General features: G+C 36.3%; 2 protein-coding genes across 4 annotated transcripts in view; one reads left to right on the top strand and one right to left on the bottom strand.

Moving 5' to 3' along the window:
* Positions 1-15,506, top strand: part of pcnx1 (pecanex 1) — a 43,742-nt gene extending 28,236 nt beyond the window's left edge. For all 3 annotated transcript variants that reach the window (XM_051126919.1, XM_051126920.1, XM_051126918.1), the window contains exons 20-36: positions 1,465-1,615; positions 1,721-1,862; positions 2,038-2,215; positions 3,552-3,660; positions 3,769-3,898; positions 3,995-4,053; positions 4,171-4,386; positions 5,368-5,621; positions 5,756-5,986; positions 7,135-7,235; positions 7,344-7,494; positions 7,586-7,816; positions 7,906-8,180; positions 8,261-8,433; positions 10,761-11,215; positions 11,301-11,441; positions 14,412-15,506. In XM_051126919.1, coding sequence (XP_050982876.1) covers positions 1,465-1,615; positions 1,721-1,862; positions 2,038-2,215; positions 3,552-3,660; positions 3,769-3,898; positions 3,995-4,053; positions 4,171-4,386; positions 5,368-5,621; positions 5,756-5,986; positions 7,135-7,235; positions 7,344-7,494; positions 7,586-7,816; positions 7,906-8,180; positions 8,261-8,433; positions 10,761-11,215; positions 11,301-11,441; positions 14,412-14,552 — 3,138 coding nt within the window. In that variant the 3' untranslated portion in view covers positions 14,553-15,506. The remainder of the gene's footprint in view (positions 1-1,464; positions 1,616-1,720; positions 1,863-2,037; positions 2,216-3,551; positions 3,661-3,768; positions 3,899-3,994; positions 4,054-4,170; positions 4,387-5,367; positions 5,622-5,755; positions 5,987-7,134; positions 7,236-7,343; positions 7,495-7,585; positions 7,817-7,905; positions 8,181-8,260; positions 8,434-10,760; positions 11,216-11,300; positions 11,442-14,411) is intronic.
* gmfb (glia maturation factor, beta) overlaps positions 1-17,410 on the bottom strand; it is a 373,066-nt gene that overhangs the window by 311,029 nt on the left and 44,627 nt on the right. The gene's annotated exons all lie outside the window — the stretch shown is intronic.

Raw genomic sequence — 17,410 nt, 5'->3', positions numbered from 1 at the left:
AGCTCACTGAAGACAAGTAAACAGTCAGCGATTAAGCAATTAAATAAGAAAAAGAAACTAATTACAAGCAACAGGACAAAAATTACAGTAGAACAAATGTGACCCTGGACCACAAAACTAGTCATTAAGGGTCAGTTTTTTTTTAAACTGAGATTTTTACATTGTCTGAAAGCTGAATAAATAAGCTTTCCGTTGATGCATGGTTTGTTAGGATATGACTATTTGGCCAAGATACAACTATTTAAAAATCTGGAATCTGAAGGTGAAAAAAAATATTGTAAAAATCGCCTTTAAAGTTGTTCAAATGAAGTTCTTAGCAATGCATATTACTGATCAAAAATTAATTTTTGATATGTTTATGGTAGGAAATTTACAAAATATCCTCATGGAACATGATCTTTACTCAATATCCTAATGATTTTTGGCATAAAAGAAAAATAGATAATTTTGATCCATACAATGTATTTTTGGCTATTGTTACAAATATACCTGTGCTACTTAAGACTGGTTTTGTGGTCCAGGGTCACAAATAAATAAGAAATGTTACATACATTTTACAAACTAATCAAATGTATAAAACACTACATATTCTTCACAGTGTCAATCAAATATATATATTTTTCTAATTAAAGCTGCAAAAGTGATTTAGTCAAGAGAAGTGAGAGATTTTTCTCTTTTGTTGTTTGATTAACATGAATGACAGCAGGAATATTAGACTGCTGTCAATTTAAGAGCTGCCCAGATCCAATATACTGTTACACATGTGTTTTCTTTCTCAACTGTTTGCTTTCAGTTAAGACCCAATTACTGGGTCTTTGAGGATACTTGCAAAGATGGGCATTTTGACACATTACAACTATGTATTTAACTGTTCAAGGCCTATAAAGCGTCAAAAATTACTCAGGTCAATACAATTCAACGGGCTAAAATCACTTTTTTTTTAAACCGCAATGCTTAAAAACGTGTGCAAACAATACATTTTCGTGACCACATAGCACAGTAACGTCACATGAGTGTGTAACCACTCTAAGGCCAGTTGCCTTAGAATTATAAGGTTCTATCTGCGCTCTGAGCACTTTTGAGATATTGAGCTTCAAAGTTTATGCATTCCATAGACTTCCGTAGATAGAACCATTTTTGTTTTCTAAAAAAAGGCCCAAAATGTACATAGCTCACAAAAGAAACATCACATCAGGTAAATAATTTGTTACAGAATAAGAATATGTGAATAACTCGATTTTGACAAAATAAATCATGTGATCATGTGACACTAAAGACTGGAGTAAAGACTGCTGAAAGCTCAGCTTTGCCATCACAGAAATAAATTATATTTAAAAATATATTAAAATAGAAAACAGTTATTTTAAATTGTAATAATTATCCAAATAATACTATAGTGAAATATCCAAACATGAATAAATAGGCAGTTCTTGACTGTTCTTGTCCCTCTTTCTTCTTTTCTAGCCTTTTTTGAGCTATGTTCTGTACGGTCTGGTCGGGGCAGTAGGGCTGTTAACTCACTACCTGTTGCCACAGATGAGGAAGCAGTTACCCTGGTACTGTTTCTCACACCCGCTGCTCAAAACCAGGGAGTACTATCAGTTTGAGATCCGGGGTAAGTCACACTGCAGGTGTTGCAAATTTAAGTTATGTAAAGATAACACTCTTGTTCTGCTGGAACTCTAAAGCACTGAAGAGTGTTTGTGTTTTCTGTGTGCAGGTGCCGCCCATGTCATGTGGTTTGAGCGTACACATGTGTGGCTGCTGTTTGTGGAGAAAAACATCCTCTATCCACTCATTGTGCTTAATGAGCTGAGTGGCAGCGCACAGGAGCTCGCCAGCCCCAAGAAACTTAACACAGAGTCAGTATAACTCTTCTATCTCACCATCTTGTATGTCCTTTTACTCAGTGTTGCGGTTGTTGTTTTTTTTTATTGACTAACTAATTGACTGTCTGCAACTGATCGTTGTGTATTAGCTAAACGTTGCTCTGCACTATCATTTACAAGCGGTCAATTAATTCTTTCTCTCTTTCAGGGTCGGAGCTCTTGTGATAACTATCGCTGGGCTGAAGCTGCTGCGTTCTTCCTTCAGTAGTCCGACATATCAATATGTCACTGTCCTCTTCACGGTCCTGTTTTTCACATTTGATTACCGGCAGTTCTCCGAGACGCTGCTGCTGGATCTTTTCGTTATGTCCATCCTTTTCAGCAAGGTCAGCCCTCATTCCTATAGCATCGATTTTTGTCTTGACCTTTTATTTTTTCAGGGATCTGATATAGGTGATGTGTTCTAATGAAGTACAAAGTTGCATAATTGAGATATTGTACTAATTCACTAATTTATGTCCAAATCATTCCAGACACAAATTTAAGACACTTGAATGATTCTGTGAATTATTGTATGCTAGCATACAATAGTAATTGGTAGATTAATAAGATTGGTCAAATATTTATGAATGATGGCCACTAAACCATTATCCCAGGCAATCAAATTTCTAATTGAATGTTTCAATATCACTCTGCATTCATTTTATACTCTATAATTCAAATAATTTTTTATTTTTATTTTATTATTATTTATTTATTTTGTAAAATGCTGTATTAAGCATGTGAAGTCAGTCATTCCCACATAATTAACCCCTTCACACGAACCCTTCATCTCTTACATATTTTATTTTATTTTATTTTATTATTTAATTTTTATTATTATTTTAATTTTATTTTATTATTTTCATCTGTATTAAGTGGCATACCATGAAGTTAGTAATATAAAATAAACCCTTCAGATACTACAACATCCCTCTGCTTCATTTATTTATTTATTTATTTATTTATTTATTTACTTGTTTGTTTGTTTGTTTGTTTTTAATTTCATAAAATTTTTATTTTATTATTTTCATCTGTATTAAGTGGCATACCATGAAGTTAGTAATGCAAAATAAACCCTTCAGATACTACAACATCCCTCTGCTTCGTTTTAATTATTTATTTATTTATTTATCTATTTATTTATTCATTTCATTTCATTATTTTCATCTGTATTAAGTGGCATACCATAAAGATAGTAACACAAAATAAACAACATCCCTCTGCTTATTTTATTTTATTTTATTTTATTTTTATTATTTAGTTATTTATCTATTTATTTCATTTCATTTTATTATTTTCGTCTGTATTAAGTGGCATACCATGAAGTTAGTAATGAAAAATAAACCCTTCAGATACTACAACATCCCTCTGCTTCTTTTATTTTATTTTATTATTTTTTTTATTTAACTTTATATCATTTCATTTTATTATTTTCATCTGTATTAGGTGGCATACCATGCAGTTAGTAACACAAAATAAACCCTTCAGATACTACAACATCCCTCTGCGTCTATTTTATTTTATTTTATTTTATTTGTCAGTACCACAAAACCAACTCTTTAAGATGATACTGCCCGTCTGGTTCTGTTACATTATCCATCACAAATGAACGGTTTGTTGTTTTTCAGATGCTGTGCAAAGTCTGTATTATATAACTGTGTGATGTGTTGTGTTTTGTAGTTATGGGAGCTCTTTTATAAGCTGAAGTTTGTTTATACCTACATCGCACCCTGGCAGATTACGTGGGGCTCTGCCTTCCATGCCTTCGCCCAGCCGTTTGCAGTGCCACGTATCCTTAACACACATCATATTTCAGATTACACATATTTCATAGGCTTTGTCGAACTCAGGTGTCTTTGTGATTCTTGCTGTTCTTCCTTGACTCGGTCCCCTTCAGACTCTGCCATGTTGTTCGTACAGGCCATTGTGTCTGCTGTGTTCTCCACTCCATTAAACCCTTTTCTTGGCAGTGCCATTTTCATCAGCTCCTACGTACGACCTGTGCGCTTCTGGGAGAGAGAATACAAGTAAGACACTCGTGAATATCAGTAAATGTATCAGTACTTTTTTTATCCAGCCCACAAAACATTTCTAAGATTGTTAATTTAATTTTTGTGTTTCAGTACTAAGAGAGTCGATCACTCCAACACTAGACTTGCTTCGCAGCTTGACAGAAACCCAGGTACAGCTACATACATTTTCTGTTGTAAATGTTAAATCATTTGTGATTTAGTCTCTTATACATGCTGATTTGTTTGACATCTCTAAACCTTTGATATCTCATCTCTCATGTTGTCAGGTTCAGATGATAATAACCTGAACTCCATCTTCTATGAGCACTTGACACGTTCCCTGCAGCATTCTCTGTGTGGAGATCTGCAGCTGGGCCGCTGGGGAAACTACAGCACCGGAGACTGCTTCATCCTGGCATCTGATTACCTCAACGCTCTCGTTCACCTTGTTGAGATCGGCAACGGCCTCATCACTTTCCAGCTCAGAGGACTAGAGTTTAGAGGTGAGTAGGGCTCTATGATTTCAGGACGGAATTGCAGAATCCAGTTATAAAAACGGAATTTACTGTATAATTCGGAATGTCACGGAATTTTCCAAATTTTAAATGAATAAATCAAAAGTAGGTCAGCACACTTGAATCAAAATGTGATATGGTCTAGTGTCTGCGAATATTAAGTCGCAAAAATACTGTTTAAATACAATTTCTGCATGTGCTGTTAGTCTCTGTGGGAATGAATGTTGCAAACGTGCGGTTTTGTTTACTACACACATACTGAAGCGCTTGAAGACATGCTTTTTGTTTAATATTTTTTAATTTAACCATTAAAACGGAATCCAGAAAAATGAAATCTGAAAAACAAAACAAAACAACAACAACAACAAAAAAAACAGAATTTGGAAAAAATAAAACAATTTGGGAAAAAAATACAATGGAATTCTTAGAGAGAGTAGAGACGAAAATTGAAAGAGAAACAAACACTAAATCAATTAGTTATACTATACCATTTAAATGTTTGGTGTCAAAATGTCATACTTTTATTCGTTCTAGATGCGTTAAATTGATCCCAGCAATCGGCTGGGCATTATAGTGTTACAAAAGTTTCTATTTTAAAAAATTGTTCTTTTGAACTGCCTGTTTATCAAAGAATCCTAAAAATGTATCATGATTACCACATAAAATATTAAACAGTACTGTTTTCAACATTGATATTAATAAGAAATGTTTCTCGAGCTGTACATCATAATAGAATGGTTTCTGAAGGATCATGTGACACTTAAGACTTGAGTAATGAGTGCTGAAAATTCATCTTTGCTATCATAGGAATGAATTACATTTAAATTACACATGAATTGCATTATAATGTAGCTAAAACAGCCCTTTTTACTTCTAGGAATCATATAATATTTTGTTGTTAATTTTGAAAGGATTAAATGAGTCTGTTTAAAAGATTCTTTCTCATTTTTTCTCCTCTCTCTATCTCAGGGACGTATTGCCAGCAGAGGGAGGTGGAGGCGATAACAGAGGGAGTTGAAGAAGATGAAAGCTGTTGTTGCTGTGAGCCTGGTCATCTACCCCATCTGCTGTCCTTTAACGCTGCATTCGGGCAGCGCTGGTTGGCGTGGGAGGTTCTGGTCACTAAATACGCCCTGGAGGGCTACAGCATCACCGATAACAGTGCCGCGTCTATGCTGCAGGTGTTTGATCTGCGGAGAATCCTCACCACCTACTACGTTAAGGTCAGCAGACAAGTTTTCTGATCCTGTACTGAACTGCTCTGTTGATAATGGGCTTGGCAAGTTTAAAACAAAAACAATAATCTCCTGAAATTATTTAAAATAGTTTATTATTCATTGTGTTTGTATGTTTGTAGGGCATCATTTACTATGTCATTGCATCTCCTAAACTGGAGGAGTGGCTGGCAAATGAAGCCCTTCTGGAGGGCTTGAAGAGCTGCGGAGAGCGAAACTATGTGGACCTGGATCCGACTTTTAACCCTAATATTGATGAAGACTATGACCACAGACTGGCTGGAATCTCCAGAGACAGTTTCTGCTCTGTCTACCTCAGCTGGATCCAGTACTGCAACTCACGGAGAGAGAAGGTAAAGTAATAATAATAAAGTAATAATAAAAGTAACCCCTGGTATTAAGACTTGTATGGCTTAATATAACATAAATATGTTGTAGGAAACTCATGAAAGATTTACGTTTTATACGTATTTTGGACAATGGCCATTATTTGGATGACGTCAAATGGTTGCACTCGGTGAGCTACTGATGCTACCTGTTGCTATTTTTACCGCAACACAACTTGGAAAATAAAATACTGATACGATGCCACATTGTGTGGCTTGCGGTTGTAATTTTCAGTCGAAGGTCAACAAGAGAAGCGATGTAAGTCTTCACGGCTTCCTAGCGATAAGAAGAGGAGAAAAGAATGGGAGGATGCCTGTGGACAAATTAAACTTTCTAAAGACCTGCATCTTTAGCCCTGATGCTTTTTTAGCTTTTAGCAGCTACTGAAAGAGCTTATAAATGGCAGAAACAAGAAACGCTAGATGCCATCCTGGCAGGATGTAAACAGCGCAGATTTCACTTGATATCCAGTGGCGTTTAGATTCCTTGTGGGAAAAAAACAACAACATGGCATTTGTTTTAAGCCCACGCTTGTATCCATCACCACCTGTAATGTCTTTCAGTGGCTGTGGTCATCATATCAGTATTTTATTTTCCAAGTTGTGTTGTGGTAAAAATAGCAACAGGTAGCGCCAGTAGCTCACCGGGCAATATTGTAAAAAAATATTTTGCAATTTAAAATTCCTGTTTTCTCTTTTAATTCATGTGATAACAAAACTAAATTCAGCATCATTACTCAAGTCCCAGTGTCACGTGATCCTTCAGAAATTATTCTAATATGCTGCTCAAGAGGCATTTATTACTGTTACAAGTATTTAAAACATTTTTTTCTGCTTAATATTTTTGTGGAAATCATGATATATTGTTTAAGGATCCTTTTATCTTTAGAAATTTAAGTGAAACTGCATTTTTTTTAATGTTTTTAATATTATTAGTTTTGTAATAAATGTCTCCTGTCACTTTTGATAAATTGAATGCATCCTTGCTGAATAAAAGTATCAATTTCTTTCAAAAAATACATTTTAAAAAATTGCACTGACCCCAAACTTTTGAATGGCAGTGTTTTAAAACAAACTTTTAACCTACCTGCTGTCTGTTTCTCTATTTCCTTCAGCCACTGGACAGTGAGAAAGACTCTCCGTTGGTTTTGTTGTGTTATGGTCTGTGTGTTTTGGGAAGGAGAGCTCTGGGAACTGCATCACACCATATGTCCAGGTGGGGGAGCAAAAATCCTGTACTGTGCTGGAGCTTTTCCAAGAAGCCTGTTATGAACACATTTTTGCCGTTTGTTTGTTCTGATGGTGTGTGTTTGTGTTTTTACAGTAATTTGGAGTCTTTCCTGTATGGGCTGCATGCCTTGTTTAAGGGAGATTTTCGGATCTCATCTGTAAGAGATGAATGGATCTTTACAGACATGGAACTGCTGAGGAAGGTGGTTGTCCCTGGAATTCGCATGTCACTAAAACTGCACCAGGTGAGACAAATATTAATGTCATCTGTTCTTTATGTCTCATCAAATGTGTATTATTTTGTGCTTTTGGGTCATATTTGAACTCTTTCTGCAGGATCACTTCACCTCCCCTGATGAGTATGAGGAATCATCAGTGTTGTTTGAGGCGATCTCTTCACACGAGCAAACACTGGTGATCGCTCACGAGGGTGACCCGGCCTGGCGCAGTGCCGTCCTGTCCAACTCTCCCTCTCTGCTCGCCCTCAGACACGTGTTGGACGAGGGGACCAACGAATACAAGATCATCATGCTTAATAGACGCTACCTCAGCTTCAGGGTCATAAAGGTGAGCAAGGACAAAAAGACAGGATAGAATGGAAGGAAGTAGACTGACAGGAAAAAGACAAATGATTTTCCATGTCTGCACATTCTCAGGTGAATAAGGAGTGTGTGCGCGGCCTGTGGGCGGGACAGCAGCAGGAACTGGTGTTTCTGCGGAATCGAAACCCGGAGCGTGGAAGCATCCAGAATGCCAAGCAAGCACTACGCAACATGATCAACTCTTCATGTGACCAGCCAATCGGTTACCCCATCTATGTGTCACCCCTGACAACATCTTACTGTAATACACACCCTCAGCTGGGACACATACTGGGAGGACCAATCAGCATTGCCAACATACGAAACTTTATCGTCAATACATGGCACAGGTTTGTGTGTGTGGTTAAATTAAACAAGAATGGACATGTTTAGATTGCTATAATAACGGCACTCACCTCTCTTACTGCAGACTGCGTAAGGGCTGTGGCGCTGGCTGTAACAGTGGTGGGAATGTCGAAGATTGTGATGCAGGTGGCTTGTCGTGTGGCAGTGGGAATTCTGGGAATTCTGGGACAGGGGCGAGTGATTCCCAGCACAGCTCAGGACCCACAGCGCTACACGCTTACACACCTCATTCTCTGGGTAAACACGCACTCAGTGCTTAGACATCACTTACTGGTTGAACACAGACATATTTACTGTGTACTTTGCATTTCATGATTTTTTTTTTGTTGTTGTAATGAGGCCTTACCTGGTTAATATTTGCAGATCCTTTGTCAGAGTTTTTAGGTTTAACAAGACATTTTATTGGTATAATATATGTTTATTGGCACAGCATCTGCAAGAGCAGAATGAAATTAGAAAGGTCATCATAACAAGCATGACAAAGCATTGTGAAAAGCTGGAATGATTGTGGCATAATTTAAATCTTGTTGGTCAGACATGTAGATGAATGTATGAATGGGTGGATGGATAAATAAATAAAATGATAAATGGATAGATAAGAAGATAGATAAACAGACGGATGGATGAACTGATAGATACAGCGGGTAAAATAAGTATTGAACACGTCACCATTTTTCTCAGTAAATCCCATACATAACAACCCAAGTAATCCATACATACAAGAAAACAAAACAAATAAGTTCATAAATTAAGTTATGTGTAATAAAATGGAATGACACAATGAAATGACAAAGTAGTGAACGCATGAAGAAAGGGAGGTGCAAAAAGGCATGGAAAGCCAAGACATCAGCTGAAATCTGTCAGTAATTAGAAGGCAGTCCTGCCCTTTGTCAGTGAAAATTAATATTAGCTAGTTCAGTCCCAACACCTACAGTACCAGGATGATGAAGATGAAACAAGGGTGGACATTTCAGCATGACAGTGATCCCAAACACAGCCAAGGAAACTCTCAGTTGGTTTCAGAAAAAGAAAATAAAGCTGCTAGGATGGCCCAGCCAATCACCTGACTTGAATTCAATAGAAAATAAGAAGAGATCAGAGTTCATAGAAGAGGCCCACAGACTAGTTTCTCCATACAAGAGGCTTCTTGAAGCTGTCATTACCAACAAAGGCTTTTGTACAAAGTATTAAATAAATTTCAGTAGTTCAATACTTCTTTCCCCATGTCATTCCGTTTAATTACACACAACTTAAGTGAAAAGGAATGCTTATTTTACCCACTGTAAATAAATGGATTGATGATAGACTGATGGATAAAAAGATAGATAAACAGATGGGTGGATAGACTGATAGATGAATATATGTAAAAATGGATGGATATATAAAATTATAAATAAAAATGGATGGATGGATGGATGGATAAAAAGATTGATAAGCAGATGGATGGATGGACTGATAGATAAATAAATGGATGGATGGATGAAAGTATAGATAGATGGATGGGTGGATGGATGGATGACGGATAGACTGTTGATTGATGGATAAAAGATAAACATTGATGGATAGACTGATTGGATGGATGGATGGATAAATGGATAAAAAAATATGCAGATGGATGAATTAACATAAATAGATGGATGATGGATGGATAAAAAGATAGATCAAATGGACTGATAGATAAATAAATGGATTGATGATGGATGGATGGATGGATAAAAAAGATGGATGGATGGATGGATGACTGATAGATTGATGGGTAAAAAAATAGATGAACAGATGGATGATAGATGGATAAAAAGATAGATAAGCAGATGGATGGATGAACTGATAGATAAATAAATGGATTGATAGACTGATGGATTGATAGAAGGATGGATGGATAAAAAGATGGATAAACATGGATGAATGGATGGATGGATAGACTGATAGATGGATGGATGGATAAAATAATAAATAAATGGATGGATAGATAAAAAGGTAAATAAACAGATGGATGGACTGATAAATAAATAGATTGATGATAGACTGGTGGATGGATAAAAATATAGATGGATAGATGAATGGATAAAAATATAGATAGATGGAGTGGATGATGGATAGACTGATAGATTGATGGGTAAAAAAGATAGATAAACATGGATTGATGGATGGATGAATAGACTAATGGATGGATGGATGGATGGATAGATAAAATGATAGATGAATGGATGGATGGGTAAAAAACAGATAATCAGACTAATGGATGGGTACAAAGAAAGAGATGGATGGATGGACTGTTTGATTGATGTTTGTATGTATTAATAGATAAAATTATAAATAAATGGATTGATGATGGACTGATGGATGGATGGATGATAGATAAAAAGATAGACAAGCAGATGGAAGGATGGACTGATGGATAGATAGATGGATGGATAGATAAAAAGAGAATGAAATGAATGGATGGATGGATGGATAGATAGATAGATAGATAGATGGATAGATAGATGGATAGATGGATAAGAAAGAGAGTAACCTACTCTCTCTCTCTCTCTCTCTCTCTCTCTCTCTCTCTCTCTCTTCAGGTACGAGTCAGAGTTCTCAGTCTGTCCAATCTGGTTTGGTTCGTCAGTCTCCTGCTCGTGCGTCTGTCGTCAGTCAGTCGTCCTCGTATCGTCACAGCAGCAGCCGCCAGTCTTCACTCCGCACGTCTGTGACAGGTCTGGAGCCCTGCAGACGTTCCTCCAGCAGCCAGCTCTCTCTCCGCACGCTGCCCACCTCCCTTCAACTCCGGTTGGGCACCAACGCCTCAGCCGCCAACCCCGACCCGCCCGGCCCCTCCAGCTCCCTCTCAGCCCACTCCATCCCGCCCTGCAAACGACACGCCCACACTCTTGCCAGCCTGCTGGGAAACGAAGCCTTAGGGCTGGGGACGGACAGCCATCCTCACCCCCACCATCATCTTCACTACATCCACCATCATCATCACAATCCTTCACTCTCCTGTCTGAGAAGGGACGACATCTCCTACAGGGTGCAGGTGAGCATCTGGCCTTCTTGTATTTGGCCCTTTAATTGTGTGAAATTTGTTGTTATAATGAAGTGAATCCATCTTTTGTGTGTAGATTGTGGATGTGAGTCAGGTGTTGGATGTAATGAATCATCCCAAGAGGAAGGAGCTGGTGTGGCCAGATGAGAGCATGAGACTGAGATCTGGACGTAATTTCTGGAGGGAGTGGAGTCCCCTAGAAGGCATGGAGGGTCACGTGAGTATATCACACACCAGTGTTGTTATGGTTAAAGGGATAGCTCACCCAAAAATGAAAATTCTGTCATTAATAATTCACCCTCATGTCGTTCCAAACCTGTAAAACCTTTGTTCATCTTGAGAAAACAAATTAAGATATTTTTGATGAAGCTATGAGAATACTTTTTGTGTGCCAAAAAAAAAAAAATCAACAAACAACAATTTCTTGCACACACATGCGTCATGGTATTCCTGTAAAAGAGAATGTTAAATGTTAAAATGCTGTCTTGGCTTCTAACTAAAAATTATTTTAAATTGGAGTGCAAAAATTAGTACAAATAAATTAAAGCTACATAAAAATGTTTTTAAAAAGTATAAAACGCATAGTCCCCATATGCAAATGTAATGTAATTTTCCAACATTTCCATATATGAAATGTAGTCATATGAAGTGAAAAGAAATTGGAACAATTTGATATATTAATATATATATATATATATATATATATATATATCTGGCCTATACAGGTGTGTATATTGTAACACAAAATTTCTATTTTGTCCATTGTAGATTAACTTTTTATTTATCAAAAAATCTTGAAAAAGTATCACAGGTGCCAAAAAGTATTAAAAAGCACACCTGTTTCCAACATTGATTATAAATTAGAATGATTTCTGAAGGGTCATGTGATACTGAAGACTGGAGTAATGATTGCTGCACAGGAATAAATTATGTTTTAAAGTATATTAAAATAGAAAACTGTTATTTTAAATTGCAGTAATTTTTCACACAATTAAAGTTTTCTTCCCATATTTTAATCAAATAGATACCGCCTTAATAAGCATAAGAAACTTCATTACAAATCTCACTGATCCCAAACTTTTGAACAGCGGTGTGTTTTTCAATAAATATTTTAAATGCATTTAAACACAGAGTTTTGTATGTATACTGTATGTTGTTTTAATAAAGCTGCATATATAAAGAAAAACATATTATTGACACACATGGTTGCTACATAATACCATATAAAAATCATCATATAGATATAAGGATGTGTTCATATTTTACAGATAAACTTGTACCTTCATCTACCCAGAGAATGTATTTGTTGAATTTTATTTATGCCTTTATAGGTATCATATTTGGCAATATCGCTCTTGATACAGGGCAATATATGTCATATAGTACATTTCTGTATGGGTCCCCCAGGAGTGATTTAGGATGTCATCAGATGTTTCTGTAGTTTTCCTGATCCCAGATCCAAAGGACAGGTGTCAAAGCATGTGTCCACTATCCAGGTTGTATGTGACCCTGGACCACAAAACCATAAAGGTCAATCATAAGGGTCAATTTTTTTTAATTAAAATTTATACAACATAATTCATACAATCTGAATGAATAAGCTTTCCAATGATGTATGGTTTGTTAGGATAGGACAATATTTGGCTGAGATGCAATTATCTGAAAATCTAGAATCTGTAAAAAAAAAAAAAAAATCTAAACATTGGTAAAATCACCTTTAAAGTTGTCTAAATGAAGTTCTAAGCAATGCATACTACTAATCAAAAAATAAGTTTTGATATATTTATGGTAGACACTTTCACAAAATATTTTCATGGAACATGATCTTTACTTGATATCCTAATGATTTTTGGCATAGAAGAATAATCAATAATTTTGACCCATACAATGTATTGTTGGCTGTTGCTACAAATATACCTGTGCAATTTAAAACTGGATTTGTGGTCCAGAGTCACATATTTTACACCTAAATCAAAAAGGAAAAAAAGAAATTTAGGAATCTTTAGGACCCTTAAATGGTAATTAAGCATATTTTGCTAAATTCCCATTACCTTAATGCAAAATGAACCAAATAAACAAAAAAAAGACTCCATTTTAATTATTTTTATTGTGAACCTTACTGTGTAAGTCATAGTTCACATGGAAATGAAAAAAAAAATACAGATTTTTTCTAAAAGAATTCAAGCATATTTTCGGACCACATTTTGGACCTTTTACAAAATTATTAAATGGCAGTTAAAGGGAAACTCCACTTTCAGAACAACAATTTACAAGTAATTTACTCACCCCCTTCTCAACCAAGATGTTCATGCCTTTCAGTCGTAAAGAAATAATGTTTTTTGAGGAAAACATTTTAGGATTTTTCTCCATATAATGGACTTCATTGGTGCCCTGATTCTGAACTTCCAAAATGTAGTTTAAATGCAGCTTCAAAGGGCTCTAAACGATCCCAGCCGAGGAAGAAGGGTCTTAGCTACAGAAAACGATCTGTCATTTTTTTTTTCGAAAAATAAAAATTTGTATACTTTAAGCACAAAATCTTGTGTAGTTCTAGGATGTGTGTCCACGACGCTACGAATCACGTCTAAGTTCATCATCTGTGTACTCTGGCTCAAAAAGGTAGAGTATGGCAAAACTCTCCTACAACTTCGGAATCGTCTGACATCGTTGTACCTTTTTGTTTGTAAACAGCGTTTGACTTACTTGCACATCCTTTGCGCGTTCGCTTTGTAAACACTGGGTCTGTAGTTCCGCCTATGTCCCGCATGACCTTTCGACATGATTCAATAGTACGTAGTGTCGTGGATCCCAGAGCTAGTGCTACATGAGCTTTTGTGTTTAAAAAGTATACAATTTTTTATATTCCGAAAAAAATGACCAATCGTTTCGCTAGATAAGACACTTCTTCCTTGGCTGGGATTGTTTAGAGCCCTTTGAAGCTGCATTTAAACTATATTTTGGAAGTTCAAAATCGGGGCACCAATGAAGTCCATTATACAGAGAAAAATCCTGAAATGCTTTCCTCAGAAACCATAACTTCTTCACTGTAGACAGAAAGACATGAACATCTTGGATGACAACGGGGTGAGTAAATTATTTGTAAATTGTTGTTTTGGAAGTGGACTTCTCCTTTAAGCATTTTTTTCCTTACTATCCTAATTTCCCACTACTCTCACTCTCTCCATAGGTGGTTCATCGTTGGGTGCCTTGCAGTCGTGATCCGGTTAGTCGGTCTCACATTGATAAGACGATCCTGCTGGTCCAGGTGGATGATAAACTGGTTCCCATTATAGAAACTGGAGTGATTGAACTAGGGGCAGAAGTGTGAGGATGCACCCGTCTAATGTCAGCCCAAAGGAAGAATGAGGCCACACTCACACTTCCAGCTGCTGATCAGGGCGCAGGAAGCCAGGGAATCGTGCAAATGGAGAACGTACACACTCACACATGCTGCAAGAAGCACACTTGCTCGAATCTGGACAGAAAGCTGCCTTGCTCTGTGTTCCTCAGATATGCTGCATGAGAGATCAGCTCCTGTAAACTCTTCTCTCTCTCTTTTTCTCTCCTTTACGAGCAGCTGCAGTCTCATTCTGTTTTTGGGTTCTATGCATCTCATCGGCTGTCTGTACACACATGCAAACTCACAGGGAACACTACAACCGAGCTTGATGTGCACGCAGAGAAGAGTTTTTTATTACAGCTATAATTAAGTTTTATTTTGTATTTCTGCCAAATTGAGTCAGGTGCACAGTGCTGCCCTGGACATGCAGTGAATCATGTGACAGACTGTGTTTTACTAGCTGCCAAGACAGACAGATTGATCACGTTGAGGATGATGATGACGATGATAAAACGGAAGCAGGTGCTTCTGATACATCCTTACTCTTCATCCTTGTTATTATATTTTGTTGAGGATCCATTTGAAAACAGAGAGGTGTTATGAGAAACTTTAACTTTGCACTATGATTTGTTTTGTTTTTGATTTGCAGCTGTGCACTACTTTCTAAAATCACACGTTATTTATTCCTCCACGGTTTGAATTGCCATGGTTACCATTGCCTTTGGAATGCAAAATGCGAAATCATCGACATTCTTTTCTGCCATTTTGACAGTTTTTTTTCTTTAGCTTGAGGACAGAAGTGGTGTTTAACCACGTGTAGTTATGTATGAATATATAAATGTGTCTGTAAAAAGATTTGGCTTTGAATATTTATTATTGTATTTACATTTTGTTATATTGTTTTTCATTTACAGGACAAATAAAGACAATGCATAAATATTATTTAGTCCTGCTGCCAAGTGACTGATGATATTCTTTTATGTGAAACATGAATTGAGGTGTATCTTGGACATGAAGTCATATTCATGTGATTTTGGGACGAAGGTTGCAGCCCTTTAAAATAGCCATGAGATGGCACAAACCAGTGGGTGGTTAACAAGGAAATGGCTGCGTTTGCCAATCACTAATGTTTTTATACTGATTAATTGCTTTGGCTGTGATCACTGGCATAATCTGTATATCAATACCATGTCTTTAGGATAAAGAAAAGCACTAAATAAAGCTGATGTCTTAAAATAGATAAAAATAAAGAGCTTTTTGGGAAAACATTACATTTCACAGTGTGCAAAACCTGTTTAACTGGTGTCCTTTTACACTCAGGTATTCTCATATTGACAGTGACAGTTAAAAGGAAAAAACTGAATTTCCTCAGTAATGTCATAAGATAACAAACTACAAACAAGTCCTGATTGTGGATTAAAGTTTTCTTTATGATTTTTATATGTAACCATATTAGCCTAATGGACATTCAAATAGTTATGAATGCCATGAAACTTTCATGAATGGTTATGTATGTGAAAAAGTGTTTTTTTGGGTGACAAACATTGCAATTGTTATGGAGGAATGACTTGATTTGAGACATGTAGACATGAAATGATTTGGTAGTGTTTGCATTTTGGGAAGTGTCTTGGGATCTGCTTTGCCAAGCAGAAATTTGGTAAGGAGAACTGAGTGATGAGTTTTGAAAATGTGACCTGTATATTTGTAGCAATAGCCAACAGTACATTGTATGGGTTTCTTTTATGCCAAAAATCATTAGGACATTACGTAAAGATCATGTTCCATGAAGATATTTTGTAAATTTCCTACCTTAAATATATCAAAAGTTATTTATTAAAAGTTATTATTAAAGTTATATAAAAGTTAATATTTTGATTAGTAATATGCATTGCTAAACTTCATTTAGACAACTTCAAAGGCGATTTTCCTAATTATTTTTTATTTATTTATTTATTTATTTATTTATTTTTGCACCCTCAGACTCTGGATTTTCAAGTAGATGTATCTTGGCCAAATATTGTCATATCCTAACAAACCACACATCAATGGAAAGCTTATTTACTCAGATCTCAGATCAGACAAATGTACCCTTATGACTGGTTTTGTTATCCAGGGTCACAAATGTGTCCTCGATTGTTAAAAAAAAAAAAAACGTAACAAAAGTTAATATAAACTGTTCATTTTCAAATTATTAGTCAGGTTTTGTAAGTAATCCGCTATATAGCTTTTCTTGAGCAAAATAAGCTACATTAAATTTTCTTGTTAAAAACCACTTCCCTGTCGGCGCCAATAGCCTTGTCGGCAGCGCGCCGTTGCGCTACGAGCGTCCCGAGTTCGAATCCGGCTGAGGACCTTTCTGGATCCCGCCCCCTTCTCTCTCTCTCCCACTTCGCTTCCTGTCATCTATGATCTTTCCTATCACAATAAAATCCAAAAGGCCAAAAAAACTTTCCTGGTGTGATAGCACATCTGCCAGAGGTATTTTTTACAGTGTTTGCTCCTGCAATACGTATATAGGATGTTTCTAAATAACATTAAAAAATGTCTATAAGATGTTTATGATTTAGAATGTATGTAATACTGACATCTCAAAGATGTCCATCAGATGTTTGTACACAGCAGATGCTTTCCAGATGATGTGATCTTTAACAGACATCTTGCAGACGTACATGTGTTATCTGGGTTAGGCTATCACGGAGTTTCTGTTAATAGGAATCAGATCATATATGAAAATGTATTAAAATTTTGAGGGGATTTTTTGAGGAACAAGCTTGAGTGTGTGGCTGTCATCAGATGTGTACACCTGCAGAATAATTTACAGTGAATTCTAAAATTAGTAAAAGAAT

This window comes from Labeo rohita, chromosome 13 (genome assembly GCF_022985175.1).
Source record: "Labeo rohita strain BAU-BD-2019 chromosome 13, IGBB_LRoh.1.0, whole genome shotgun sequence".
Lineage (NCBI taxonomy): Eukaryota > Metazoa > Chordata > Actinopteri > Cypriniformes > Cyprinidae > Labeo > Labeo rohita.
Note: the sequence above shows the minus strand (reverse complement) of the source record. Positions and strands in the feature narration are given on the sequence as shown.